The following is a 27,781-nucleotide window of genomic DNA, read 5'->3' as shown; positions in this document are numbered from 1 at the left end:
GGAGGTTGTGTTTATTCTTCAATTGAGTTTAAGTTAAGTTACTCGTATTCCTAATACCTTTTGTGACAATACCGAATTACAAAATAATAGTAGTAAAACATTTACCCTTTTAGCAAATCATTCCTTATAATATTTTTTATTTTATTTGCCTATTTTAGTCTCTCTCTATATATTTCTCACTAAATATCATTTACTCTTTCGCTATGTATATAGTTTTTCTTTTTTCTCATTTTGGTGCAAATATCTATTGAAATACTTAAATGTATACAAATAATTTCAGAAAATATGTGATCATTCAGAAAATATTGAGGAAGATTTAGGCATCGGAATGCTAAATGCTGTTAGTGGGAAAATGAAAGGAAAAAGGTTGTAAAAAGATGAAACAATTTGGACTTTGTGAGGTCAAGATTTAACTCTTTGAGTGAGTGCAACAATACCACTAAAGGGGCTGAAATCCCTAGAAAAATCCTTCCCACCTTCATCAAATATTTTTAGAATTTTGAAATAAGTCGAATAAATATGGAATTTCGACTTAGTATTAATTTTGCCAAAAAAATGGAAACGAATTATTGTATTTAAATATGGATGAGTTTTGTATACCCACTTTACTACGTTCGGAAAAAAATAACCAATCATTTTTTATGTTTCAGTTAGTACTCTAAATAATAGGATTAGTACTTCAATCTTGTTCCAATTTCCTTAGAACACCACTTATCAAATGGGAAGTAAAAATAATGAAGTTTGGTTAAATTAAAGTATGACCTCAATTTCAGAAATCAACCAAAACTATGTCGTCTAATTATTATATGTAAAAGATTTTTGGTGAAATATTGACCTAATAGTAGATAGAAATTATATGTAGACGCCATCAACGATTAGTTAAACTATGTCGTCTAATCACACAAAAAATGATGTTGTTTGGTTGAAAAACAATAATGCACATAGGTTTTTTTGTCGTGAGATAATTGCGAACAAATCCAAAGTTCATATTTTTAGGACAGTTCCTATAATTGCGGACTAGCTAAAATTGACCAAACTTCATAATTTTTTTATAGTTTCCATTAACAATTGACTTAATCATTCTCTTTTTGATAGTTTCCATTAACAATTGACTTAATCATTCTCTTTAGATATTAAAAACAAACAAATAAAAGCAAAAGGAATAAATCAAGATGGGTGTAAACACAAAATTGGAATTCAAAAAAGAAAAACCAGAGAAGGTGTAGACTTTATTTGAGTGCCATCCATTCATGAAATTCCTTTCCTTTGGACTGTCATGCATTTGCAAATATACCCTTTCCAACACATAACCCTTTTTGCACCCACTTTTCCTTACACACATGACAAATTTCTTGCAACGTGACATCCTCTTAATTGTTACTACCACACAATCCATTTCTTTTCTCTCATAAATAAAAATAAGAGATTGTGGGGAGAAAAAGGAGGGTAATTCAAAATCAAACGGGGAATAACTTTCAATCAAGGCAATGATTGTTTAGAGGATTCACTTTAATTTGATCATAATTGAAATGGGTCGATGTAAATAAAATTTAGCTATCAACTTCCAAGATTAAAAATGTTTCCCAACGCAAAGGGAAAAACTAGGTTTAGATTTAATAAGGTGGTCATATAACATTTTATTATCCAAAAATATAATAATGATTTTACTATAAATACATGAACCAAGAAAATGTAATTAGCTACATACATATACTTGTGCGGAAGGGGTATATAACCATTTTTATTACTATATACCTGTCTATGGAATACAACATTAACACAAGTTTTAATGCAAAATGATATAATAAAAAAAATAAAGAAAACAATTTATAAAAATATTATTAATGGTTGTATTAAAATTAAAAAATAAAATTATTTTCCGTGGACGAAGATACATATCATTAGAAATTGTAAATGAAATCCACAAATATATATCACCCACATCTCTATTAGTTAATAAATCATGTCATTACTTATGATAGTAATGTATAGAAGTTCTAAAAAGGAGATAATTAAGTGCCCACGGGTGAATCGATATTGATATATCATTAGTTATAAGTAGGCTTTCCATATCCTTACCCACTAGTTATCTTCCAATTAATAATTTTTTCTTATCAAATTAATTGAGAATGGATTATAACAACATTGATTTGTTCAGAATTATTTTGATCATCACTTAATTACTCACTTTTTTGCTAAATTCTCTATGAATAAGAGGTCGGATCTCGAGCATAATGGTGAATTCAAATGGGATCGAAAGATCGACTGACCTGCTGCTATCAACCCGTAAAGATCTACAGTATTAAATTTAATATACTCCGTACAAAGTTATCATTGATTTTACGGTGTGGTAATTTCGCTCAACCCAAGAAACACCATTTTCCAACTCTCTCACTATATGATACTTTAGAATTTTTTTTGTTTAACTACAGGTGTTCTGAACATCGCCTTTGACAGAATCAGATTAATTCTACTTGACCGGATTTGCAGATTAGGCCGAAAGTTTTTAGCTGATGGTGGGGTTTGAATCCCTCAAGATCACTACAGCTCCATGCTAACAATTGCGCTAAGTATCAATGTATAAATATAAATGATGGAAAAATGTGTTTGTTTTAGCAATGATGGATTCCCACCGTTTCTTCCACTGAGTGGGCCTAATCCTATTGATCATGCTATCCAACTTCCAACCCCACTTTATCTTTGACCCATTATTATTTCTATAAATCAAATCATGAAGTGTCTTATTGAACATCTCCCACTAGCTACATATCAAGCTTCATTCTTCAAATTACATGAATATCTAAATTTCAAGTCTAATATTGTGCGAAAAATTGGATACAGAAAATGTTGAAGTTAGGTCTCTCTGTCCCCAATTTCTGAATGTTCAGTCTAAATTGAATACAATCCTAAATGCTGGGGATTAAATTATAAATAACCTTTAATTAAGACATTAATTATGCACAATAAAAAATCAAATTCTAAATACTAAACCATAAACTCCACCAAGAGAACATTACGATTTGAATAATCCAAGCCCCTTGGCCTAGCGGTAAAGGGTGCTGGATACCGCGTCCATCCTGGAGGTCTCGAGTTCGAACCCTGGGTGGCGTAATTTGTCTTTCCTCCTTGTTATAGGAGTTGATTTGTAATTTCCTCCTTCATATATATGATATAAATATATGAAGTTAATTTTTTTTTTTTTTTAAAAAAAACATTACGATTTGAATAGTCTATTTGATGAGCAAAAACCTTTTGGAACGACACATGATTACGAAAAAAAGTTGATTTATTACAATTTTAGCAAATTTTTATTGGGAACTTTATATTCATGTAGTCGGCGAGATGAGTATAAAGTATTTCTCTTTACCAAAACGATTACAAGCAAAATTTGTGAGGTTATATTATTTGAATTAGCAAATTAGAAGTGGATGTTGTTCTAAATTTCAATGAGATAAATATATCGTTACAAGACGTATACACATAATATCAATTAAATTATTTATCATTATAAAGTTGGGATCACCGAAATCAAAATATACCAACTGCATTTTAACAAAGTCTAGATCTTGATTGCATTTAATCCAAAGTTCTTAACTCTAATTACGTAATTAAGTTTGACTTCCATATATTTTCACGTGAAGTGATTAATGTATATCATCGACAAAATAAGTAATCATTTTGCAATAAAGAATTCCTATAACCAGACACAAAGGTCATGCCCATAGAAATGAACGGATTAATATTAATAATTTTATTAACGCGATTTAGCAAAATGTTTGTTCTTTTTTGTAGCAAAACCTTTTCTGCCCGATTAGTCCGTAATTATCGTAACTAATGACACTTCACGTGTCTAATGACTAAAAATAGTATCTACAAATTGGTTTTCTCTTAATTTCTTAAATAATTGTAGAAAAAGGTAACGAAAATCATTATCTTTTGAATAAGTAAAAAATAATTAGTTTCCTATAAACCGACCAAATAAATTAACAAGTTAACAATCTATTAAGAAATCAACACCAATTAAGAATTTTTTTCAGGAAATAAACACATACATGTTATCTTCATCATTGTCATTGCATTGGTAAGTTAAATGCCTTTCTTGTTCGATAATTGATAAGATAATAATCACTATTTTTGAAATTAAATACTTGACACTTGCTATCATCCACTATGAACTACTTTATCAAATAATTTATGTTTGACTCTGTGTAGTACATGAATGTTGAGACCAGATGTCCGAAATCATGCAAGATTTTGTTCTCTAACAATAAAAAAAACATGATTTTATTTATTTTATTTTATTTTATTTTATTTTTCTTTGAATGTGAGTGGTGGAATTAAACTATTTGGGGAACTAACAGTTCCCAATAATTAAAACAGAATGAAAGATATGTGCATACAATTTACAAATACACTACTTTTGGATTTATATGAGTGTTTGTGCACGCATTATTATATTACTATAGTTCCTCACTTTCATTACTCTATTTATTTACTCCACTTATTTTAAATTGAAATATATTTTACTATAAACCAATGCAAGACCATACACACTATATAGAATGATTGTCAGTAGTCAACATATTTTAATTTCGGTTGCCTCCATCTGTTATATACATTAATTCACTAGTAAAAAGGGAATGATAGGTTTTTTTATTTGTTTAATAAGTATATCAGTCATTTTCTTTGTTTCTGATTTTCATTTTTAGGAAGATCAAATATGTTTACAAATTTATTTGGTTTATAAACTGAAGCTACTATAAAATACTAGTTGCTCTTCACAATCAATGTGAGACACTACTCACTAAACTACATACTAGTTGCCCTTCACAATCGTTCACAATCGATGTGAGATACTAGAGTCACTAAACTCATACTAAAGTCTGTAACAATTTACCTCTTTTAAGGTCAGCATCATCATCGGTCACAACTAATTCCTTTGTCAGTTCACTACTCTAAGTTATACATAAGTCAATTATGACAAGCTTTTTTCTTATATCACAATTATGAGATGTTCGGCCTCTCAATGAAAACCTTAATAATTATAGATTAAACAAAAAAATCATCAAAAAAATTTGATTTATAAATCTCAACCTAGTTGTTATTCACACGGCTGATGTGAGACATTAGAAACTGAAAACATATAATTATAATCAAAATAAAACAATTCTATATAGTTTGTGGAGCCAAACTGATTTCAAATTTCAATACTAGAAAGACGGCATTTAACTGTTGAATCACACCACACACATTGGTATCTTGAAAAGGCCACTAGAAAAAAGAAAGAAAGGCATTTGCATTTTCAAGTTATTGGGATTGTGGGTTCACTTTTGCACATTTTCCCTCCAACTTTACACTGATAAAAGTTTGAAAAAAAGAGAAAAAGAAAAGAAAAGACAAATGAGAGAATGTGAAGAGAAAGAGGCACCGAAAAGCATAGTAGAGAACCTCATCATGAAAGCAAAGAAAATTAGAACTTGGATTGGGACTATCCAACCACACGCACATACTATTATATACCATTTCATTCACTCACACGCACGCCTCTTCAATAATGATCTACCCCCAATAATTATCTTAGATGTGTAACTAAAAGATTGAATTCACATATAGTATATGTTAGTAGTATTGAGTTTAGTAGATCAACTAGTGGGCCCCTCTATCATGGACTAGTTTTATGATGAAATCTGATTAGTAGGATTTGGTTGGTTTATCTTCACCTGTGTGACAAGTACTTTTCAACGAATACAATGGACTCACATGTGCAGGATTGTCCACTGTCGAAAATGTGAAGTAATTAATTACATATATCAATTTAAATAGTTAGTGAGTAACTTGTCGAGTTAGTACTTGATTTTAAGATATATGGAACCTCATTAGGATTTTGGTTAATCAATTTTTCACAATATCACATATTCTTGAGTCAATATGATCATATCTAGTATTCGTAAAATCTAACGAGTCAGATCAAGTTGGACTCAGTCGAAATTTCCTGCAATGGGCAAAAACCTAATGAAACAATTTTAAATCTTTCATTTTTTTTACACAAAACATATTCAACTTAAAAAAAAAGGTTTTACTTTTTTTTATCTCTAGACACCAACTTTTTTCTCTTTATAGACATGGAAATCATAAAGTCAACCTCACCTCATCATTTGGTCTTGGTTAATAATCAATCACTCACTCCACTCTCATTTTCTCCTCAACCTTTGCCTTTCTTTCTCAAATCACTACATCACCTTTTCCTATATAACCATCACCCAATTAGCCATCAAAACTCATACCTCAAACATTTTTTCTCCATGGGAATTCAAGCTATGAAGGTGCATCAACTGCCACGTGGACTCATCTGGGACCACGACCCCCCTTCCCTCACCCTCGGCTGCAAGCGCTTCCGCCCCCTCGGCCTCAAGCTCTCTGCCGTCGACGACACGCTCTCCACCACCACCACCACCGCCACCGCCGCATTCGATCTCAAGAGCTTCATCAAACCCGATCAATGTAGTCCAACAAACGCAGACGTTCAAAAGAAAGAGTCATCTCAGGTAATAATATAAACAACTCCCACTTTCATAAATAATTCAATCAATGTATTACGTAATTAATTAAATAAAATTGCATGGCAAATCTCCCACGATTGGTACCTAACTAACACTACTTAATTTACATAATTTAAGAATTTAACACTTTGTATATCATGGCTTAGATAGAGACTATTAATATAAGAGACTAATTTATTTTATGATTTTGACAATATAATTGAAAATCAAGCTCGATAATTTTTTTAATTTTGGCAATAGAATTAAAAATTATCAATCTCAATAATTTTTACTATATGATTTTGGCAGTTACATACACACTTCTATGCAACTAAGCTAATAACCATATACTATCGTCGAATTTTAGGTATTTCGTATCAGTTGTACGAAATTATAAAAGTAGTCGAGAGTTTACCAATATTTTTTTCTGCGTCCGCTAACAATACCCTTATAATTCCTCACTCGAAAGAGTGTTTAATCTCATATTCCGTCACCAACTTGGACAAAATAACCATAATATATTAAATTATGGGATCAAAATATTTTTTAGGATATTCATATCTTGAGCCACCTAATTTGACAAAATATTAAGCAAAAAAAAGGCATTATTTCAAAAAAGCATGTTGAAAACTGAGGCATATATATTGAAATTGTATATATATATAGGTAGAGGCGGCGCAGCCAGGCGGAACGCGGTGGAATCCGACGCAGGAGCAGATCGGAACTCTCGACATGCTCTACCGGAGCGGCATGCGAACTCCCAACGCCCAACAGATCGAGCAGATCACAGCGCAGCTCAGCAAATACGGCAAGATCGAAGGCAAAAACGTGTTTTACTGGTTTCAAAACCACAAAGCGCGCGAGCGTCAGAAGCAAAAGCGCACTAGCCTCGGCCTCTCTCCCCGAACGCCTCCCTTCCCCGCTTCTCCTCTCTTCCTCTCGTCGCCCAATAAGGTGCGTTGGTTGACCTAATTAGTCACAGACTACTGACGTGTACTGATGAAATGAAATATGTTAGTAACATCAATTATATATGTGATGTGTACTGATGAAATGAAATATGTTAGTAACATCAATTATATATGTGATGTGTACTGATGAAATGAAATATGTTAGTAACATCAATTATATATGTGACGTGTACTGATGAAATGAAATATGTTAGTAACATTAATTTTAAATCTGACGTGTACTGATGAAATGAAATATTTAATGCAGGAAGAGGAGAATAATCGTAACAAGAGGAAGTGCGTTTTCGATGAAGTGAACGAGTATTGTAGAGAAGAGGAAGAGCAAGAGGGAGATAGGACATTGAAGCTTTTCCCTTTGCACCCTGAAGGGAGGGCTTCTTTGAGGGATTATTGTTGGGATTGATTAATTAGAGTTAATTTTAACTTAATTTAATCTTTTTTTTTGCTTTTGGTTGATCCTGAGAGAAGATGGTGTCTTTGTAGCTTCTTTATCTGTGATTTTCTTTGAATGTGAAGGGAATATCTTCTCTTTGTTGATCAATTATGAATTGTTTATGATTCGTGTGTGACGATCTAGAAATGTTAAACTTTTGAGTTCAACTATTAACTTTGAAGTTGAATAGTGCTAAAAGTATAATGCAACTGCTAGTGAAGTGACGCACAAAAAATTGAGTATATATATATATACACAGAGCGGAAAATAAAAATGAATAGTATCGTAACATAGAACTATGAGCAAATACCAATTTGTACATATCTAATGGGTATTAGTACTACAATTTAATGGATATGAGAACAGACACATGGCAACCAATTTGTACAGATTATAAACATGGAGGGTGTTTTAGTCAATTAATATTGTCGGTATTTTACCCGATCACAAGGACGGATTTAGGTGGAGTCGTGCATCATCGACCAAGCACACCATCGATCCAAGAGTATTATCATAGAATTTCAGACATTGCAGCAACATCTGCCCCTCCGTTGCCAACTGCGCTACGCCCCTGCGGGCGAATTTCAGACATCAGACTATGACCCTATGGTAGTTCCATTTCCGCTCGACCATTCTCTTTTGTGGTGTTATTTAATACTTGAAAATATTTGATCCCAAATTATTAAATAAATCTAAGACCAATAAAAATTCTTCGTTAAATTGAAGATCAATTCAAATCTCCAATTTAATCTAATACTAGATGACACCCAGTTAAATCGAAAATCTATTCAGGATCTAAATTACTTAAATGAATGAAAATTAATTTGAATTTCAAATTATACGATCAAAATAATTAATCTTTAGTTGCATTAAAGATCAATTATAAATAAATAATGGAAGTTTAATTATAAGTAGATTAACAATATTATTAAATTATAAAATATCATACTATAGTTATGTAATATAACAAACTGTTAACAGAATTATAATTATTGATAATACAATTATCATTGATAATTAATCTATAGTAGTATCACAAATGTTGGATCATATTATACATGTAAAAATTGACACTGCATATTGTGTATACATAAAAAATCGAAATGTTCAATTATAATGTCATAATAATAAACTATTAACTTATACAATGGATGAATATAAAGTACTTACTTTATAAACTAAGGTAGAGGGAAGAGTTGTCTTAAGAGTTTTGATACTTTTAAAGTGAGTTAATTATTAAGTGAACTCATTTAATTTTCAGCTAAAAGATAAATTATGGCTGGCCATAATATGACCATTTAGCATCACTCTAAGGATTAATATATCCACAATTAATTTCTGTTATTCAGTATAGTATCAGCCAAACCTTAAACAATACTAGCTCTGATTCTATTATTGACAGTTCCAAATCGTCGATCAACCGATGGAACAATTTGGTTGGGAATTGAAGCAGACAAATAAAAATGCACCAACTAAATAAGCTGGCCAATAATATTTGTCTTGCTTCCAATAACTGCTATATGAATGATATTAATTATTTTTATTATTTTTAAAATCTTGTTTCTTCCAAAATGATGTAATACTATTATGTTAAATAAGAATTTCAATAAATAGTTGTATTACTAAATGTGTAGAAATAGGCGATTTATTTGATTAAAATAATTGTGTTTATGAGATTAAAATACAACATACCTAGATGGTATGGAGTCTTGCCCTAAAAAAATATTAATTTTGGTCTAATTCTGAGTTCACGAATTTGAAAATAAGCCGCAATTGTTCAACAAACAAATAATTTTGATGAAATTGTATCTAATACAACAGCACAAAAATTACACGTTACAAGCAATTCTTTTTTGCATGGATTAATTGAAAAAAATCTAACTTTATGATTTTTTTAAAAATGGCAGAATCGATTGATCAAATTTTATACTACTACTATTTACTCTTTAACTAATTATGCTTTATGCACCAAGTAGTACTTACATTAAACTACTTAACAAATTAAACAAATCAGAAAATAGTTTTAAAATTACCAAAAAAAAGAAGAAAATACATTAAAAATATTCGGAATATAAATACTGGCAACAGGTATTGTCCGTTACTCCCTCGTTCGCATTGTAAGTGGCTCGTTACTTTTGGGCACGTAGGTAATGGGGATATCTGTGATGGCAGGCACAAGATAACATAATGAACCTTGCATTGGCGAACGGGTGGGGAGAGAAGCACAGGCTATTCGTGAAGTGGAAATACCTCGAAGCAAAGGTATGTTAACGAGGATTCGTTTAGATAAGTGTTATAGCAATTGATGGTTGTTAGGGTGCAGGCTGCAGCATACAACTACCACGGCCTGATTCTGGACGAGGGGAACACGGAGAAGTCTCAAAGAGAGCAACAAGGCCTGTGAAGCTTTTCATGCATCAGCCCCCTTATCTAGGTAGATATAATGTTTCTATTTGCTCAACCAAACACGGAACTCATTTTTAGATAACAATTAAGTCATTTTCAGATCAGTTTAGTTCATAACATTTTTAGATTATTTTAGTTCATACGAGTTCATTCCATTGTATGAGCTGAAAGCCTAAAACATCTTAAAATGGCATAATTGGTATCTAAAAATGCCTTCATGTTTTTAATTTCATCCTTCCATTTTTTATTTAACGGTTAAGATTTGGTGGTTATGGAAATATATGAATCTGTGTAGGAATATGAAGTTTCTGTCTGAAAAGATTCCAAAGGATACTTGTAGCAAAGTGAGAATCAACAAGGATCTTTACTCCCACGACAAGTAAGTCAGCCGCCCCCCTCGTCTCGTCTTTACTCATCAATGACGATGGTGTTTTGTTGTAGGATAATGGAGACAGCGCCGGATTTCACTCTGGCCCTCCCCTCAAGCAGGATGAGTACCAGCTTCCCGAGGTGGATCTTTCGTGGAATCAACAAGAGTAGATGATGATATTGGCATGACCAAAATGGTTGTCAAAATTTATGAATTGTGTGGTGTTTTGCTCTGTAAAATTCACATTTTAGCGTAGATCTCAGTGTGTGCAAGTATGCTACGGTAGCATAATATTTTCAACCATTTTCTCTGCTCAATTCCAGCTTCATAAGTTCGAATTTCACCAACGCCTCTTTCTTTCCTAGATATATAATCTATTTTCATTTCTTTTAATTTCGTCATCTTAAACAAGTTTATTGGTTTTACATCTCATGGATAACATATGGTTTAAGTTAGTAAATAATGTAGGTGTATGATCATCTAAATTGGTGAATATTGAATTTTGTAATCGAAGAAGGTGATTCAATTGCAACTCAATAATAAATAATAAAAAATTGGGTTGGGATAAATTATTGAAAAATTATTAATTTTGGTCTAATTCTGAGTTCACGAATTTGAAAATAAGTCGCAATTGTTCAACGAACATTTAATTTTGATGATATTGTATCTAATACAACAAGTCAACAACACAAAAATTACACATTACAAGCAATTCTTTTTTGAATGGATTAATTGAAAAAAAATCTAAATTTATGATTTTTTTTAAAAATGGCAGAATCAAATTTTTCAAAAATTTTATATTTACTCTTTAAATAATTATGCTTTATGCACAAGTAGTACTTACATTAAACTACTTGACAAATTAAACAAACCAGAAAATAGTTTTAAAATTACCAAAAAAAGAAGAAAATATATTAAAAATATTCGGAATATAAATTGGACTGACCGAAATAGCGAAAATTGAGCGTCGAGAAGATGGAGAGAGAAAGCACGCGCCTCCGCCGCTTCGCCGGAGGAAGATGCGAAGAGAAGGTGCGATTCCCTCATCGATCAACTCCAGCACATACCAAGGAATAAGCTCTCTCCCTCCTCAAAGACCACACTATGCCGTTTAATCAACTCAGAGCTCACTTTTCTCCACCGTATTTCCGCCGCCGCGGCGTCTGATCTCAATTCTCCTCCTCTCAGGTACACAGCACTGCTGTGCCCCTGAGAGCGTCAGGAGGCCAACCGTCCAGCAAAGGCATTTGCAGCAACAACGTGGGGTGGATCCCCTGCGGTGCACAGCACTGCTGTGCCCCTCACAAAACAATTTTTTAATAATAAAAAAAAATATATTTTTTTATTCTCCACTATGTGCACAGCACAGCAGGGGATCCAAATCCCAACAACGTCTGGGTTTGGGGTCGGGTTCTGGTCAGGGTCTGGCTTGGTCTTGGGATCAGGCTTAGGCTTAGGCTTGGGCTTGCCTGGTGGCACCGTCGGAATTGGTGATGGATCTCCATTTTCTAGTCCTAGCGAGGCTCGTGGCCGAGTAGGCATCGCTATTTCAACATCTGGATATATCTTCTTATGGGGTTGTGCCATTGGAGGTGCGCTGCTCTAACTTGTTATGTTGAACTAAATTATGTATTGGTATAATGTGTCTGTCATTAAGATTTGTGGTGTATATATAAGTGCATGTGTGTAGGATAATTGGTCAGCTTTCTTACCTGACAAAACAGAAGGCAGCAAGTGCATGTGTTACTTTTATTATTTTTCATTGGAGGGGAGATAAGAGGGAAGATGTTGCAAGTCAAGTCCAAGTCCAAGTCCAATTGTATGTGTGCGCTTGTATGCAAAAATTAACAACTTGGTAATTTGTAAAAGCTCTAACACATGTTTTTTCCTAATCTGCAAATACAGTTGATCAAACAATCTGTACAAGTCATCATCAGTGTTATGAGGATTGGGGCAAAACTGCACAATCAGTTCAGTTCGGTTACCAATATACTGTTCGGCGATTAGGGACCGATATGCTGTTCGGTGATCTGACGAACTGCAATCATGCTCGGTGATTGGTCGAGTTTGTAGTCGTGCTCAGGGATTAACCGAACTCAATGTTCGGTGTTGAGCTCGGTGCTCAGTGCTCGGTGTTGGTGTTCGGTGTTGGCCGAACTTAAACGTGTTCGGTGTTGGCCGAACTTAAACGAGTTCGGAGTTGACAGTTGTTATTAACTGATGCACGTCGTCGGATGCGACTAGTTAGTTAGCTTTAAATGAAAGCCGTTAGGTTTGAACTAGTTGTTAGATAAGTGTTAGTTAAATAGAGCCGAGCTGTGGAAAAAGAAAAGAGAATTTTTCATCCAAGAGTTTTGTAATCTTCCACACAAATAAAACACAAGATTTCCATTGACTCTCCAAGAATTGTTTTCTTGCTTATTCATTTTCATATCAAGTATTCGTTCTTCTCGTTCCGGAATCGATCTCGTTGTGATAACAAGATTGAGTCGCGTATCTGATACCATTACAAATTGGCGCCGTCTGTGGGAATCGAAGAAGGACGACGAATTCAACAATGTCTACCGCAAAGTTCGACGTTGAGAAATTCACCGGCGAAAATGATTTCGGCCTGTGGAGATTGAAGATGAGAGCTGTTCTGATGCAGCAAGGCGTCTGGGATTATGTGAAATCCAAGACGGACAAGAAAGAGATTCAAGGGATGGATGCGGCGAAATGTCAAGAACTGGAATACAAGGCGTATAGCTCGATTGTCTTGTGCCTCAGCGATAGAGTCTTGAGGGAGGTTCAGAAAGAAGATGATGCCGCGGGAGTGTGGGAGAAATTGGAGAAAATATATATGGAGAAGTCAATCTCCAATAGGTTGCATCTCAAGCAAAGATTGTTCAACTTTAGATTTTCTGACTCCAAGAATCTGGCGGATCAGCTGGAAGATTTTCGAAAGTATATAGATGATCTTGAGGGTGTGGATGATCCCATGAAAGATGAGGATAAAGCTTTGATGTTATTGAATGCTCTGCCTCAGAGTTTTGAGCAATTCAAAGACTCAATACTTCTTGGAAGGGATTCGAAAGTGACTTTGGAGGAGGTATTTTCTGCATTAAAACTGAAGGCAATGCAGAAATGTGTCAGCAAGCCAATCGATCAAGCTGCTGAAAGCCTAAATGTGAAGGCAACTTCAAAGAAACAATTCAAATTCAAGAAACCCCCATCTGACAAGTGGAAGCCAAGATCATCTAAGGAAGGAGATCAAAAGGAATCTAGAAGCTGCTTCTGGTGTAAGAAACCAGGACACATCAAGCAAAATTGTTTTGCTTGGAAGAAAAAGCAATCTGAAAATCACAAAGGAGATGGTACAGCAGCTATCACTGAGGAAATTGAAGAGGCAAGAGCTCTCAATGTGGTAGAGGATAGCCCATTATCAAGGCTATGGATCATGGACTCAGGCTGCAGTTTCCATATGTCCTCCAATCTCGACTGGTTCCAAGATTTAAAGGAATCTGAAGGCTCGGTGTTGCTGGGAGATGACCATGTGTGTGATGTAAGGGGTGTTGGGAGCATATGTTTGAGGATGGACAATGGAATTTTCAGAACTCTCACTGATGTGAGATACATCCCATCCATTAAAAGGAATCTTATATCCTTGGGTCTTCTTGAGAAGAATGGCTATGAATTGACTCTCTTTGGTGGAGAGATGCTTGTCAAAAAGGATGGCCAAATGATCATGAAGGCTGTCAGAAACAATGTGCTCTATTATCTGAAAGCTGAGGCAGTTGCTGGAACAGCTAACAACACACAAAAGACCATCAATTGGCATGCTAGGCTGGGCCATGTGGGGGACACTGGGCTGATGCAGCTGGTAAAGCAAGGCATTATTCAGATGGCTAATTCAGAGATACAAAGAGCCATTGGATCGTGTGAAGAATGCATTCTTGGCAAAAACAAGAAGCTGCCATATGGAGTGGGCAAACATAACTCAACACAACCTCTCCAATATGTTCACAGTGACATATGGGGCCCTGCACCAGTAAATAGCATTGGAGGAGGCAGGTATTTCTTATCATTTGTTGATGATTTTTCAAGAAAGGTTTGGATAATGATCATGAAAGAAAAGTCAGAGACCTTCAAGAAATTTCAGGAGTGGTGTACTGCAGTTGAGCTAGAAAAGGGGAAGCCTTTGAGATGCCTAAGAACTGACAATGGGCTGGAATTTTTGTCCCATGAGTTTGATGAGTTTTGCAAGAGAAAAGGAATTAAAAGGCATAGAACGGTGCCACACAACCCACAACAAAATGGGGTCGCCGAGAGAATAAATAGAACCATTCTTGAAAGGGTAAGATGCATGTTGATAGCATCTGGAATGTCAAAACCATTTTGGGCAGAAGCAGCCTCCACAGCTGTTGTTTTAATCAACAAATGCCCCTCTGCTGCCATTGAAAATCAGACTCTGGATAGTAGATGGTATGGATCTTATGGAGACTATTCAAAATTAAGACCATTTGGGTGTAGAGCATATGCTCACATCAAACAAGGAAAGCTGGAACCAAGGGCTCTCAGATGTGTGATGATAGGCTATCAGGTTGGAGTTAAAGGTTACAGATTATGGTGCTGTGAGGAAGGGAATAAGAAGGTTGTCATCAGTAGGGATGTTATTTTCAGGGAATCTGAAATGCCTTTCTTCATGAAGCAAGTTCAGACTGTTGAGTTTGAGGTGGAGGGTCAGAGGGAATCCTCATCTGATGCTGTAAGAAGTCCACCAGATACTGTGAGAAATTCACAAGAAACCAGTGTTGGTGGATCCTCTGAACATGAAAGTAACATCAAGACTCCACAGAGACTGGTTGCAAGAGACAGAACCAGAAGAAGGATCAAGCTCCCTTCCAGATTTCAGGATTTTGATATGATGCACTATGCACTGGCCATAGCTGAGGAGATGGACTATCATGAGCCTTCAAATTACAAGGAAGCAATAAGGAGTCCGGAGAAGGATCAGTGGCTATTAGCCATGCAGGAGGAGATTGATAGCTTGTACAAAAATCACACATGGATTTTGGTGTTGAGGCCAACTGATCAGAAAACAGTTGGTTGTAAATGGATTTTTAAGAAGAAAATTGAGGCCTTCAACAACAATCAAATCAGATTTAAAGCCAGGTTGGTGGCCAAAGGCTTTACACAAAAGGAGGGAGTAGATTATAATGAAATATTCTCCCCTGTGGTAAAGCATAGCTCCATCAGGATTCTACTTGCCATTGTTGCTCAGAGAAATTGGGAATTGCAGCAACTCGATGTCAAAACAGCCTTTCTTCATGGAGAGCTCGAAGAGAAAATTTACATGGAGCAGCCTCCTGGTTTTGTCCAACCAGGAAATGAAGGAAAGGTGTGTTTGCTGAAAAGAAGCTTGTATGGTCTAAAACAAAGTTCAAGACAGTGGTATCTCAGGTTCAATGAGTTCATGCATAAGATCGGTTTTGAGAAGTCTTTGTATGATCATTGTGTCTTCATCAAGAGAAGAGGTGGAGTTGCTGTGGCATATCTACTATTGTATGTAGATGATATGCTGATCTCTGCAGAGCATAAGGAAGAGGTGGAGTTAGTGAAAGGTGATCTGAAATCTGAATTTGATATGAAGGATCTTGGAGATGCAAAGAAGATCCTTGGAATGGAGATCATAAGGGATAGAGACAAGAAAAGGATATGGCTAACTCAGAAAGATTACATCAGGAATGTGATCAAGAAATTTCAGATGGATAAAAGCAAACCAGTGAGTGTGCCCCTGAGCCAGCAGTTTAAGCTCAGTGTAAATCAGTGCCCTAAAGATGATAGTCAGAGAAGAGAGATGGATAAAATCCCATATGCAAACATAGTGGGAAGCATCATGTACACCATGGTGTGTACAAGGCCAGACATCAGCCAAGCCATAAGTATTGTGAGCAGATACATGGCAGATCCAGGTATGGAGCATTGGCATGCTTTAAAATGGATACTAAGGTATCTGAATGATACTCAGGATTATGGCATACTGTTTGATGGAAGTAAGAATTTTGATGCACAGCCTCTATTGGGATATTGTGATTCTGATTTTGCTACTAACATTGACACAAGGAAGTCCCAATCCGGCTATGTTTTCTGCATGTATGGAGCTGCTGTAAGTTGGAAGTCGAGTTTGCAATCTGTGGTGGCACTCTCAACAACTGAGGCAGAATATATTTCCATGGCTGAGGCCGTAAAGGAGAGCATGTGGCTGAAAGGAATCTGCTCGGATTTTGGAGTTGATCAAGGAGCTGTGACTGTATTATGTGATTCAAATAGTGCCATATGTTTGTCAAAACATCAGACATTCCATGAGAGGAGCAAGCATGTGGATGTTAAACTTCATTTTGTGAGGGATGAAGTTGAAATGGGCTCAGTGAAGATTGAAAAGGTAGCTACTGAGCACAATGCAGCTGATATGCTAACAAAGGTGTTGCCCGGACTTAAGTTGAAGTATTGCATGGATTTGGTGAATCTGATTCAGCTGGAGTGATTGTGGAAGATGGATGAAATCTATGGATTGTCCAGTTATGTCCCAAGGTGGAGATTTGTTATGAGGATTGGGGCAAAACTGCACAATCAGTTCAGTTCGGTTACCAATATACTGTTCGGCGATTAGGGACCGATATGCTGTTCGGTGATCTGACGAACTGCAATCATGCTCGGTGATTGGTCGAGTTTGTAGTCGTGCTCAGGGATTAACCGAACTCAATGTTCGGTGTTGAGCTCGGTGCTCAGTGCTCGGTGTTGGTGTTCGGTGTTGGCCGAACTTAAACGTGTTCGGTGTTGGCCGAACTTAAACGAGTTCGGAGTTGACAGTTGTTATTAACTGATGCACGTCGTCGGATGCGACTAGTTAGTTAGCTTTAAATGAAAGCCGTTAGGTTTGAACTAGTTGTTAGATAAGTGTTAGTTAAATAGAGCCGAGCTGTGGAAAAAGAAAAGAGAATTTTTCATCCAAGAGTTTTGTAATCTTCCACACAAATAAAACACAAGATTTCCATTGACTCTCCAAGAATTGTTTTCTTGCTTATTCATTTTCATATCAAGTATTCGTTCTTCTCGTTCCGGAATCGATCTCGTTGTGATAACAAGATTGAGTCGCGTATCTGATACCATTACAATCAGGCTACACCATTTCCATGTAATAATGTATTGAATCTATTGATGGTTTAGAAACCAGACAGCTAAATAAAACAAGCCAAGCCAATAGTGTTTATTTAAGACTTAGAAGTGAAGCCATCAAATACAAAAGTACCCTAACCTGTTTTGCTGTTCCAACATAATCATGCGATCAACTCAAAATGGCTTCAACTGGTAACTTTGATCACTCTGTTGGTTGCATTGCATTCATAACCTCTACCCTCATCTATATTTTTTAAGCATCAGATTGTTCGTTAAATAGCTACTGATCTCAATAACAATAGTATAGTGTTCCAATATCAGTTTCTGCCGCTACATATTTGAATTGAATCATTATCTCCATGAACTGGTTTGAAATACAAGTACTAGGATTTATCGAAACAGGGGATCTTCTTTATCTCAAAACATACTATATAAACAAACTGGATTGAAGTCGATGCTTTGGAAGATGCCTCAACTTAGCGTGTATTTGGTATCCATGGTTACTTAGATAAGTAAACCTATGAGAATTGTTGAGATTATTTTGATTGTGTTTGGTATGTTGTTTATAGCATTGCTTAAACTCATACAAAATTACTGAATAACCTTGATAAAAGTAAGTTGACAATTATATAGAAGATGTGATATTATAACATCATGATGTATTTTTATTTTCAACAGCCGCTATATGTAGTGTACATATTACAGCTTTGTGTAGCCATAGCACTTGTCCCAAATGATTTGAGCCCTGCCAGGGTCTAGCTTATCGTCGCAAAGGTGCATACTCTCAAATTGTTTAACGAGGCCGTGAAAGAAGCAGCCAGCGTTAAGTGTGATGATAAAGTAGCCGCAACATTTATCCGGAACGTCCACTGCATCAGATGCATTTTTGCACATTTCATGGTAATATGAATCCAGACAATCCGGAGGCAAAAGCTTAGAACATTCTGGATCTTGATAATCCAATCCATCAGTGAGAACACCTAATATATGAAAACCTAGGATCAAAATAATTGTCTTGGATTGAGGAGTCATGTTTTACTTAGTTTTTAGCCTCTCCATCTTGTTGTTTATATAGTGTTATTTGATGAAAATAGATAATTTATCACAACGTAATAACCGACGACATTTACAAATTAATGCATTTAAGTATTGTGAGGTAGTACATGATGAAGTTAGATAATTTATCATAACATAATTTAACCGACGAAACTTACAAATGAATGCGTCTATTGCTGTTATTACTAATGAGAATGAGAAGTAAGTGTAATTTATTATCTGTAACAGATTCAATACAAAAATATCAACCAAGTGGAATTTATTAGATAAACAAATCTCCTATTAAATACATAATCCAATTCCTATGCAGACTGTAGTTCGACTTGAGAAAGAATCGCAAAGAAAACTTGAATAGGAGTTTATAAAATGCTCTATGACTTGATTGCAAAATAATACTGATATTGATAAAATAAGTTGAATGGCACCCATATTAACTTGATAGATAACATTTTTCTTAAACATAAATTTAAATATACTTACAATGGAAAAATAGATAAACTTAATGGATCTGTACTATATCGGGCAGTTAATTGGATGTAAATTTTGAGTGTCTATAAGGCGAACACTGCTTCTTTCGAAATACCAATCACCTAACACTTGCTGAATTGTCTGTAATAAAAACAAAAAAAATATCATAAAAGTTAAATAATTTAATTCGTGACATATATCAAAATGTGAATTCACTGTTTGAGAGATAAATGCAAATAAAATCATAAAACTTGCCTTATTTTGCAAAGTCGGTATTCTTTGCCAATTGGATGGATAGTAAATAAAATCATGGGCATAGCACGATGTGATGAATAATCCTCTTGATGGATTATCATCTAGTTTCTCCAATGTTTCCAGAAACGTGGTCTGAAAATCTGTGATTAAATTCAAAGGATTATGGAGGACAAGATCAATCGAAAAAAAAATTATGCACTATTAATAGTTTTAACTGGAAATAGAAATAGTAATAACAATAATTATTATGAATTTGGATTACCCATTATGATATGTTGTTGATTTTCTGTGCAACTTGAAAGCTTGCTAAATTCTGTAGTGCAATTCTTCCAACCCACTTCGTTAGGCGAATTTGGTGCTACGTAATTGAATATCTGAAAAATTACACAAATAAATATACAATTTTAATTGTAGGACATAGGAAGAATAATATAAATGTAAACAGAACTTACTTGATATTTGTCAAAATCTGAGTTTAGCAAAAACAATGGCGTCCGGATATCATTGACCACATTTTCCGGGAAAAAACACTGAGATTTTAAAAGAAAACAATTAATTAGTCATGTGTCAAATATAATAATGACAGAATCAACTTTATATAAGTGTATATATATATCCATTTAACCAATTCTGGAGCAAGTCTTTGTGTGCATGACTCCGGTAGAAATTGGGCTAATTCCTGAAGAAAAGAAATGATGTTAAGTCGATCATGTTAATGTGAGATGAAACTATAACATGGAAAGTACTAATTTTTAGAATTATAGTAATTATTATAAAATACACAAAAATCCTTACATGAAATAAAACTACTTTGCGAAAGTTGGCTATGGCATTGTCATGAGCTCCACGGAGATGTTCCCTATTGGTTCAAACACAAAAATATATAGTTAAGTGTACAATAACAAACTTTAATTACTAAATTTTCATTTGAATCTTACGCTCGAATAAAGAAGCCAGAATCTGAAATGCATTTTACACGACAGGCACCAGGTAGGAAAGAATGGAAACGATCACAATTTAGGATCGTCGCCAACCCACCTGCCGAGTTTCCTATGAGTAAAGCCTGTCAACAAAATCACCAAAACACTTGTTATGCCATGATTAAATGACAATTAATATTGTGTAATAATGTAATTAGGTTAGAACAAATCATACATTTTCAGCATTACTCATTCCTTGAGTACTCATGAGCTCTTCAATTACAGAGGTGAAGATTCTCCGGCCTCTTAGATGGAGATTTGTTTCCTAACAATAATAAAAAATTGTAATTATAACTAGTTTTTTACTATTTAACCTTATGAAACAAAAACAATTAAATTGTCATAGACATACCGGATTGACGGCTTCAACATCTGCCATAAATGAAGCACCGTCACAGTACTGGATCGCAACAAAATTCTAGTTATAAAAATCTGAAACAAAAATCAACCAGTTATTATGAAATTTATTGTTACAAGCAAATATTATAGGCAAAGAGAGATAAAATTTTATAATAACTCAACCACATACAAACATAGAATTCATTCATGTAAACTCAACTATTTAATCCATGTATAGATGTGATTTCATATTACCTGGATTTATTGTTTTGTTATGACTTTGGAAAGTACCCAAAGATATATGTAGAGGAGGATGATCTTTGTTGGACCCTAACCCTGTGCTGCTTCTATTGAGGCATCCTTCTTTTGTAGCACACCATGCTCCTCCCTAATATGAAAAATGTCAATCTCTAATTAGGTAAACTAATCAAATAACACAACTAAATTATCATAGCATACACATATATGTAGGAAAAAAAATTAAGATGAAATATTTAGGGCACATATAATACTCTCTTATATACTAGTATTAGTTTGAGGGCTAACCGGTAGATAAACCTTCCAACTATTGATTCCATCTCCGAATCCCTTGGAAAAGTGCAATTATATTGTTTTATCATCAAATCATAACTAAAATACTAGCATTAGTAGTAATAAATAAATTATTGGAAAGTAGTACAAGTTTTACCGGCCCCTTTTGTTATGGCATCTGCTATGAACGTGATATTTAGTTGGTGGGGAGTGTTTTGAGCGTCGACTTGAGATACGATGAAGACGAGCACATAAAGTATAATTTTGAAGCATATGGAGACCGTGACTTGGTTGTGGCTAATGCTACCCATCTTTCACGAACAAAAAAAATTGGTTAAACTATCTGATAGCAGCATATCATATGGAGTACTATTAAGTTAAGAGTAGTAAAATTTGCAGAAATAACCAGCCAATTTATTAGAAGGAAACAAACTGCAGTGATGAAAATATTGCAACGCAACGATGATAAAAAGAAGCAAGAGTAGCAGCAACATGAAGACATATGAACAGGAAACAAGCAGCCTAGTAGAAATTCAGATTACTATATATACCAGAAAATTGAAGTGAGAAGTATTGTATGAAGTTGATGCAACAAAATCCCCAAATCGAAACCCTAACAAAAGCAAGATGAGGCTCAATCCAACAAGTCACAACCTCAAATCAGGAGAGAGAGAGAGAGAGAGTGATGGAGAGTGGTGTGAGCGAATGGGAAGAGGGGAAATTGAGGAGTGGTGAAGAGAGAGAAACAGACGCAGTGAAGAATAAAGTAGTAGTAGTAGCAGCAGCAGCAGTAGTACTAGTAGGTACTCCACTCCACTACCAACAGGAGAAGGGAGGGAAATGAGCGTGAATACTCATTTCTAAAAACTTTGATGGAGTACTATTTTTTTTACAAAAGAGAGGAGTGTATGCTGTGATCATTTTGCGTAATTGAATGCAAAAGTTATATATACCAGAATATTGAAGTGAGGAGTGTCAGCAAAATCCCCAAATCGAAACCGAACGCAAGAGAGAGAATAGATGGTGGAACAATGTAGTTGAGAATGGAGTAAGAGAGGGAGGGAAATGGGCTCAAATATAGCTTCCAAGTTGTTAGTTGCCACAATGGTTGCCGCAGAGCTTAACGAAGAGGAAGAAGAAGGAAGAAGAAGGAAAACTTTCTGTTTTAATAAAAGTGCTATTACGCTTCTACTATTAAAAACATGTTTTTATTATTATTATTATTATTATTATTATTATTATTATTATTATTATTATTATTATTATTATTTCAGTTTATACAAACTTGTTTTTTCCTACTATCCATTGTAGGCAAAAAATACAATTAAAATTCAATTAAGTAATTTCAAAGTTGCTATTGGGAGAGAATACTGAATTATGAGGCATTGCGTAATAATTAGGCTTAGGCATAATAAGATATTGAAGAAAAGATATAGTAGTACAGTAGGTATTTGGTCAGGCAGCATAGCCAAATCAGGATGGGATGCATTGCAAAATAAACAGGAAAGTAAGATATTCAATAATAGATATGTATGGTTAGGTAGCATAACCAATTCATTGAATTGCATTTCCTAGTATAGAATTTGTTGAATTTATTTAACAAATGCTGACAATGAACATGCTTCACCCCAACCCATATATATTTTCCTAGTTTAGCTATAGTTCAATTTATTCTAAGGGGGTGTTCAAGTTTCCAGAAATGGTGAGAAATAGGGTGAATTCTTGGGCTTAAATGATGTTCATGTTTCACTGAATATTTCTGGAGAGCCCGATCAGAAATAGAAGGCCCGCACTGTAGGGCTGTGTAATACCCTTAAATCAATTCTCCTCCAGGACATGGTTTTTAAATTCTGCTTTGAAGATTGTGCCCAGAAATGGAGTTCCATTTACTAATTTGGCCCTTGACATCTAGGCAGCAGAATTTGAGTTGGGGGTATTATGGTCTCACAACCTATGTGAGATTAAAATAATAATTTCCGCCGGGACATTTCTTGGTTCATTTCGTAAAACATGAACACCCTAATTACTTTCAATTTTTCATATATGAACAGTGCCAATTTTGGCTTAGATTTTAATCTGACGAACCCATTTCGTGTAAAATGAACAAGCCCTAAGATTGATGATTGATGACACAGCCCATACCTTTTTCCTAGTTTTAGTTTAGCTGAATTTAATCATTCGAAGGAAGATGTTGAATGCTGATGGAGAAGAATTATTGAAAAGATAGCTAACTCTCTTTTTGTCTATAATCATTAAAATGAATTAGGTTTGCATTTCCTAGTAAAGAAGATCAATCATATTTGAGGGATCGATTATTAATATTATGTACCCCATTTATGAATGAATCGATCATATTTTCAATTATTATGTACGAAGATCAATTATCATATGATTTTCAATTACTATGTCTATGTACCTCTTACAAATTGATCTTAGTACTCTCAATTATTATGTACGAAGATCAATACATGCATGGGGAGTAGGCAGGGATTCCCCCAATCACAGGTGGACAACGTGCCCCTACATGGATTTGCTGTCGGCGGACAACCCCTCCTCTCGAGACTCAGTTCACTGCGATCGAGACGTTATTGTTGGAGGATTCGGGGCTGTCGACGATCTGGGAATCTCCCACCGATGCACCGACGCCGACAGGGAGAAGGGGGAGGGGAAGGGGACGGGGCAGGGGACGGGGTACTACATCGCCTGCAGCGGTGTACGATAGTGGGGCGGGGGCCGCTGAGGTGGGGGAGGGGTCCAACGGGAACAAGAGGATCGTCTGGAGCATGGAGAAGTGCATTGCGCTGGCGAAGACGTGTATCAGTGTAGTGGAGGATCCATGATAAGGCCTATTTCATGCATCAGTTTACGGGTAAAATGTTATCTACTTGATCAGTTTATCGCGCAAAACAAGTGTTAATTGTGCAGGAATGCCACTTGATCAAAGGCAACCAGGACAAACTGATCAGATCAGCACAGAAGGCGAATAAGGCCAAAATTGAAAGAAATTGATCAAGGTAGAATCAAGTGGTTAGCCGGGGGGGACCACCGCATTCTAGAAGAAGAGCACGTGTGGCTGATGCGTTGGATAGGATCATCAATCCGTTATCAAGGACGAAAGAAAATCCTTATTCAATTGCTGAGGGACCACTGCCTTCTAGAAGAAGGGGCACCTGTCAATCAATGAAGCGCGCGATCCTAGCGTGAGCGAATATTCGCTGACGAAATTGTTATCTTAGCTAAAGATCGTTGCGACGTGCCTATAAAAGGAGGATGCGGCACCACAATAAAAAAAAAAGTTCGGAAGTTTTAGTTCTTTTAGTTCTCTCTTTTTCTCCAGTTTCCTTAGTTTAGCTTAGAATTCTAGAAATGGTCAGTTAGACGGAGTGCGAGCAAAGGGAGCGCGACAGAGTAGTCAATATCTGTTCTGCGCCGTTTCAAATTTCCATCTGAGAGAACCTCTCGGCTTTTACTCGCTTTCTTACTTCTCAGTTTTAGTTGTTCAGTTTAATCCCTGGTTGTTTCGTAGTTAAGAGCTAGTTCGTGTTTTGTATTCCGCATGTTTGTAGCATTGTTTTGAGATCTTATATAAAATCAAAGTCGTTCTGTTTTCGGAAATCGCGTTCACTGTCGCAGTTTAGCTTTTGTCTTGAAATATCTGATTAAGTGTTTGAATCGTTATAATGTTGGATGTTGAAGTTAGTTGTGTTTCCGTAGCTTGATTAGGTAGTTAGTTCCTTATTCTAGCCTGTCGTTACTTGTTCGATTACTTGACGTCAGCATGATTATTCCCTTGATCAAGTAGTTAGTGTACATCTTTCCTAGCGCAATCCAGTAGTTAAAACTCCCAAATTAAAGTGTGGCAGCAGCCGACCCCTGTTCACTATTCACACACTCAACGCACCATTTTTCTCTGTGGGATCGACCCCACAGAGAAATTTATCAACGACGAGTTCTAACCTTATGATTTTATCAACGACGAGTTCTAACCTTATAAATTTCATTTCTTGGATTCGTCATGATGATGATTTTATCTTCTAACAATATCATGACGAGATATCACAATGCACATATAATTAAGTTAATAACTCACAGAACATCTATGGCAATATGTATATCTATCAATCTATGTTGAGTTCGGTTGATCACTGAATTACTCAAGGCATGAGACTCAGTTACACAACGGCTACTTACTCAAGAGTTTGTTAAAAGTTGGTTGTGAAGATGAACGGCTGAGATGTGGAGCGAGAAGTGAAGGAATCGGAGCCGTTCAATGCATATATAATAGAGAGTTTCTGTTAAAATAAGAGAAGAGAAGAAACCGTGAGATACAAGAGAAGAGAGAGTTTATTCACCATGTCAAGATCCTTGAGAGTTCTTTGAGTGTGTGAGGTTCACATCGAGTTTTGTGAGAGTTATCTTCTTTGTACTGTGTATTCGTAGTTACGCACAGATTGTCTTTTCTTCTTCATCTTGTAAACCCGTGGGGAAGGAATAAGATCAAGAGCACTTCCCGTGGATGTAGACTTTTACGTCGAACCACGTAAATCCGGTGTCATTGTTTTGCTTCTTGTGTTGCTGCGTTTCCGATCATACAAACCATCTTCGACTTTCAATTGGCGCCGTCTGTGGGAACCGAGTATGGCGATGGCGCGATACGAGACAGAGAAATTCAATGGCAGAAATGATTTCGCATTATGGCAGATCAAGATGAAGGCTCTACTCACCGCTCAAGGGCTCGATGATGCTCTTGAACCGCTCAAACTGGATGACGAGACGACTGATAAGAAGCCTGAAGTATTCAAGAAAGCTCGAAGCGCTATAATTCTCAATCTAGACGACAAAGTCATTAGAGAAGTTGCGAAAGAGGATTCTGCTGCAGGAATGTGGAAGAAATTGGAAGAGCTCTACATGACGAAGTCCCTAGCTAACAGGTTGTATCTCAAGCAACGTTTATATTCTTTTAGATTCTCTGAGGATAAAGGGATTTCGGATCAACTTGATCATTTCAACAAGATAGTCGATGATCTTGAAAATGTTGATGCCAAGCTAGAGGAGGAAGACAATGCTATTGCCTTGTTGAATGCTCTCCCAAAATCTTTCGAGCATTTTAGAGATACCATGTTGTATGGCAGAGAAAAAGCCATCACACTTTGGGAAGTTCAGTCAGCCCTAAAGTCCAAGGAGTTGCAGAAAGCGGGTGGCGTTCAGGAGAGAGCAGGTGACGTTTTGAACGTCAAGAAATTCAGGTCCAATGGGAAGAACAAAAGTAGCAAACCCCAATTCCAAAAGAAGAAAGATAAGGATGAAAGGAAAGAGTCCAGATCTTGTTTCCATTGCAATAAACCTGGCCACTTGAAGAAGAATTGTTATGCTTGGAAAAGAAAGCAAGAAGAGGAGACTAAAGCCCAAGGGTCATCTGATGTCACCCAAGAGAAGGAGGATCTGCATGTTCTGAATGTATCAGAATCCGATATTGAAGAGAGCTGGATTGTTGATTCAGGGTGCAGTTACCACATCTGCTCTCACAGAGAATGGTTTGAAGAAATCAAGCCGGCTCAGGGGTCAGTCATTTTAGGTAATGATCAGACATGTCTTGTGCAGGGAATAGGAAAGATCAAGCTGAAATTGAGAGATGGAGGAACAAGGATACTCACTGATGTGAGATTGATTCCAGAGATCAAAAGAAACTTGATATCTCTTGGGGTGTTGCAGTCAAAAGGGTGTGGTTTTAGATCACATGGAGAGAACCTTGAGATTTATAAAGGCTCTCAAATAATACTGACAGCAATGAGAGTAAGAAGCCTGTATTACCTGGATGCAAAAGCTGTCACTGGACAAGCTCATTCGGTTCAGAAAGTTGAGACAGATTTATGGCATAAGAGGCTGGGACATGTTGGTCTAAAGGGAATGAAGATGCTTGAGAAACAGGGCCTGATCCAGTGTTCAGATATTGAAAGCTTCAAGAAATGTGAAGATTGCATAATGGGCAAAAGCAAGAAACTTCCATTTCCAAAAGCAAAGCATATTTCCAAAGCACCACTGGATTATGCTCATAGTGACCTATGGGGTCCGGCTCAACCTCAGACAGTAGGAGGAGGAAGGTATTTTATGTCCGTAATTGATGATTTTTCAAGAAAGCTATGGATTTTTGTGCTCAGGGAAAAATCAGAAGCTTTCAAAAGCTTCAAGATATGGCATACTCTGGTAGAAAGACAGAAAGGAGTGTCTCTCAAGTGTTTGAGGACTGATAATGGGCTGGAATATCTCTCAAATGAGTT

General features: G+C 35.8%; 2 protein-coding genes across 4 annotated transcripts; one reads left to right on the top strand and one right to left on the bottom strand.

The window, feature by feature from the left end:
- Positions 1-6,169: 6,169 nt before the first annotated feature.
- Positions 6,170-8,117, top strand: LOC121760058 (WUSCHEL-related homeobox 4-like). Its single transcript, XM_042155662.1, has 3 exons — positions 6,170-6,545; positions 7,206-7,493; positions 7,758-8,117. The coding sequence occupies exons 1-3, from the start codon at positions 6,303-6,305 to the stop codon at positions 7,911-7,913; spliced, it is 687 nt and encodes a 228-aa protein (XP_042011596.1). The 5' UTR covers positions 6,170-6,302; the 3' UTR covers positions 7,914-8,117.
- A 10,365-nt stretch (positions 8,118-18,482) lies between these two features.
- LOC121760984 (pectin acetylesterase 8-like) lies at positions 18,483-22,654 on the bottom strand. 3 transcript variants are annotated; one of them, XM_042156564.1, is made up of 14 exons: positions 22,457-22,654; positions 22,055-22,116; positions 21,519-21,814; positions 21,228-21,360; positions 20,986-21,065; positions 20,809-20,898; positions 20,592-20,716; positions 20,449-20,512; positions 20,279-20,332; positions 20,106-20,183; positions 19,916-20,027; positions 19,654-19,793; positions 19,411-19,539; positions 18,483-18,854 (listed from the first exon to the last, which is right to left on the bottom strand). In XM_042156564.1, exons 5-13 carry the CDS (start codon positions 21,010-21,012, stop codon positions 19,444-19,446), a joined length of 786 nt encoding a protein of 261 aa, XP_042012498.1. In that variant the 5' UTR covers positions 21,013-21,065; positions 21,228-21,360; positions 21,519-21,814; positions 22,055-22,116; positions 22,457-22,654; the 3' UTR covers positions 18,483-18,854; positions 19,411-19,443. The 3 variants fall into 3 exon arrangements, with proteins under 3 accessions (XP_042012498.1, XP_042012499.1, XP_042012497.1); XM_042156565.1 differs by lacking the exon at positions 22,457-22,654 and having other exon boundaries at positions 21,519-21,560; positions 21,661-21,814; positions 22,055-22,375; XM_042156563.1 differs by lacking the exon at positions 22,055-22,116.
- Positions 22,655-27,781: the final 5,127 nt, after the last annotated feature.

The sequence above is a fragment of the Salvia splendens genome, chromosome 13 (genome assembly GCF_004379255.2).
Source record: "Salvia splendens isolate huo1 chromosome 13, SspV2, whole genome shotgun sequence".
Lineage (NCBI taxonomy): Eukaryota > Viridiplantae > Streptophyta > Magnoliopsida > Lamiales > Lamiaceae > Salvia > Salvia splendens.
Note: the sequence above shows the minus strand (reverse complement) of the source record. Positions and strands in the feature narration are given on the sequence as shown.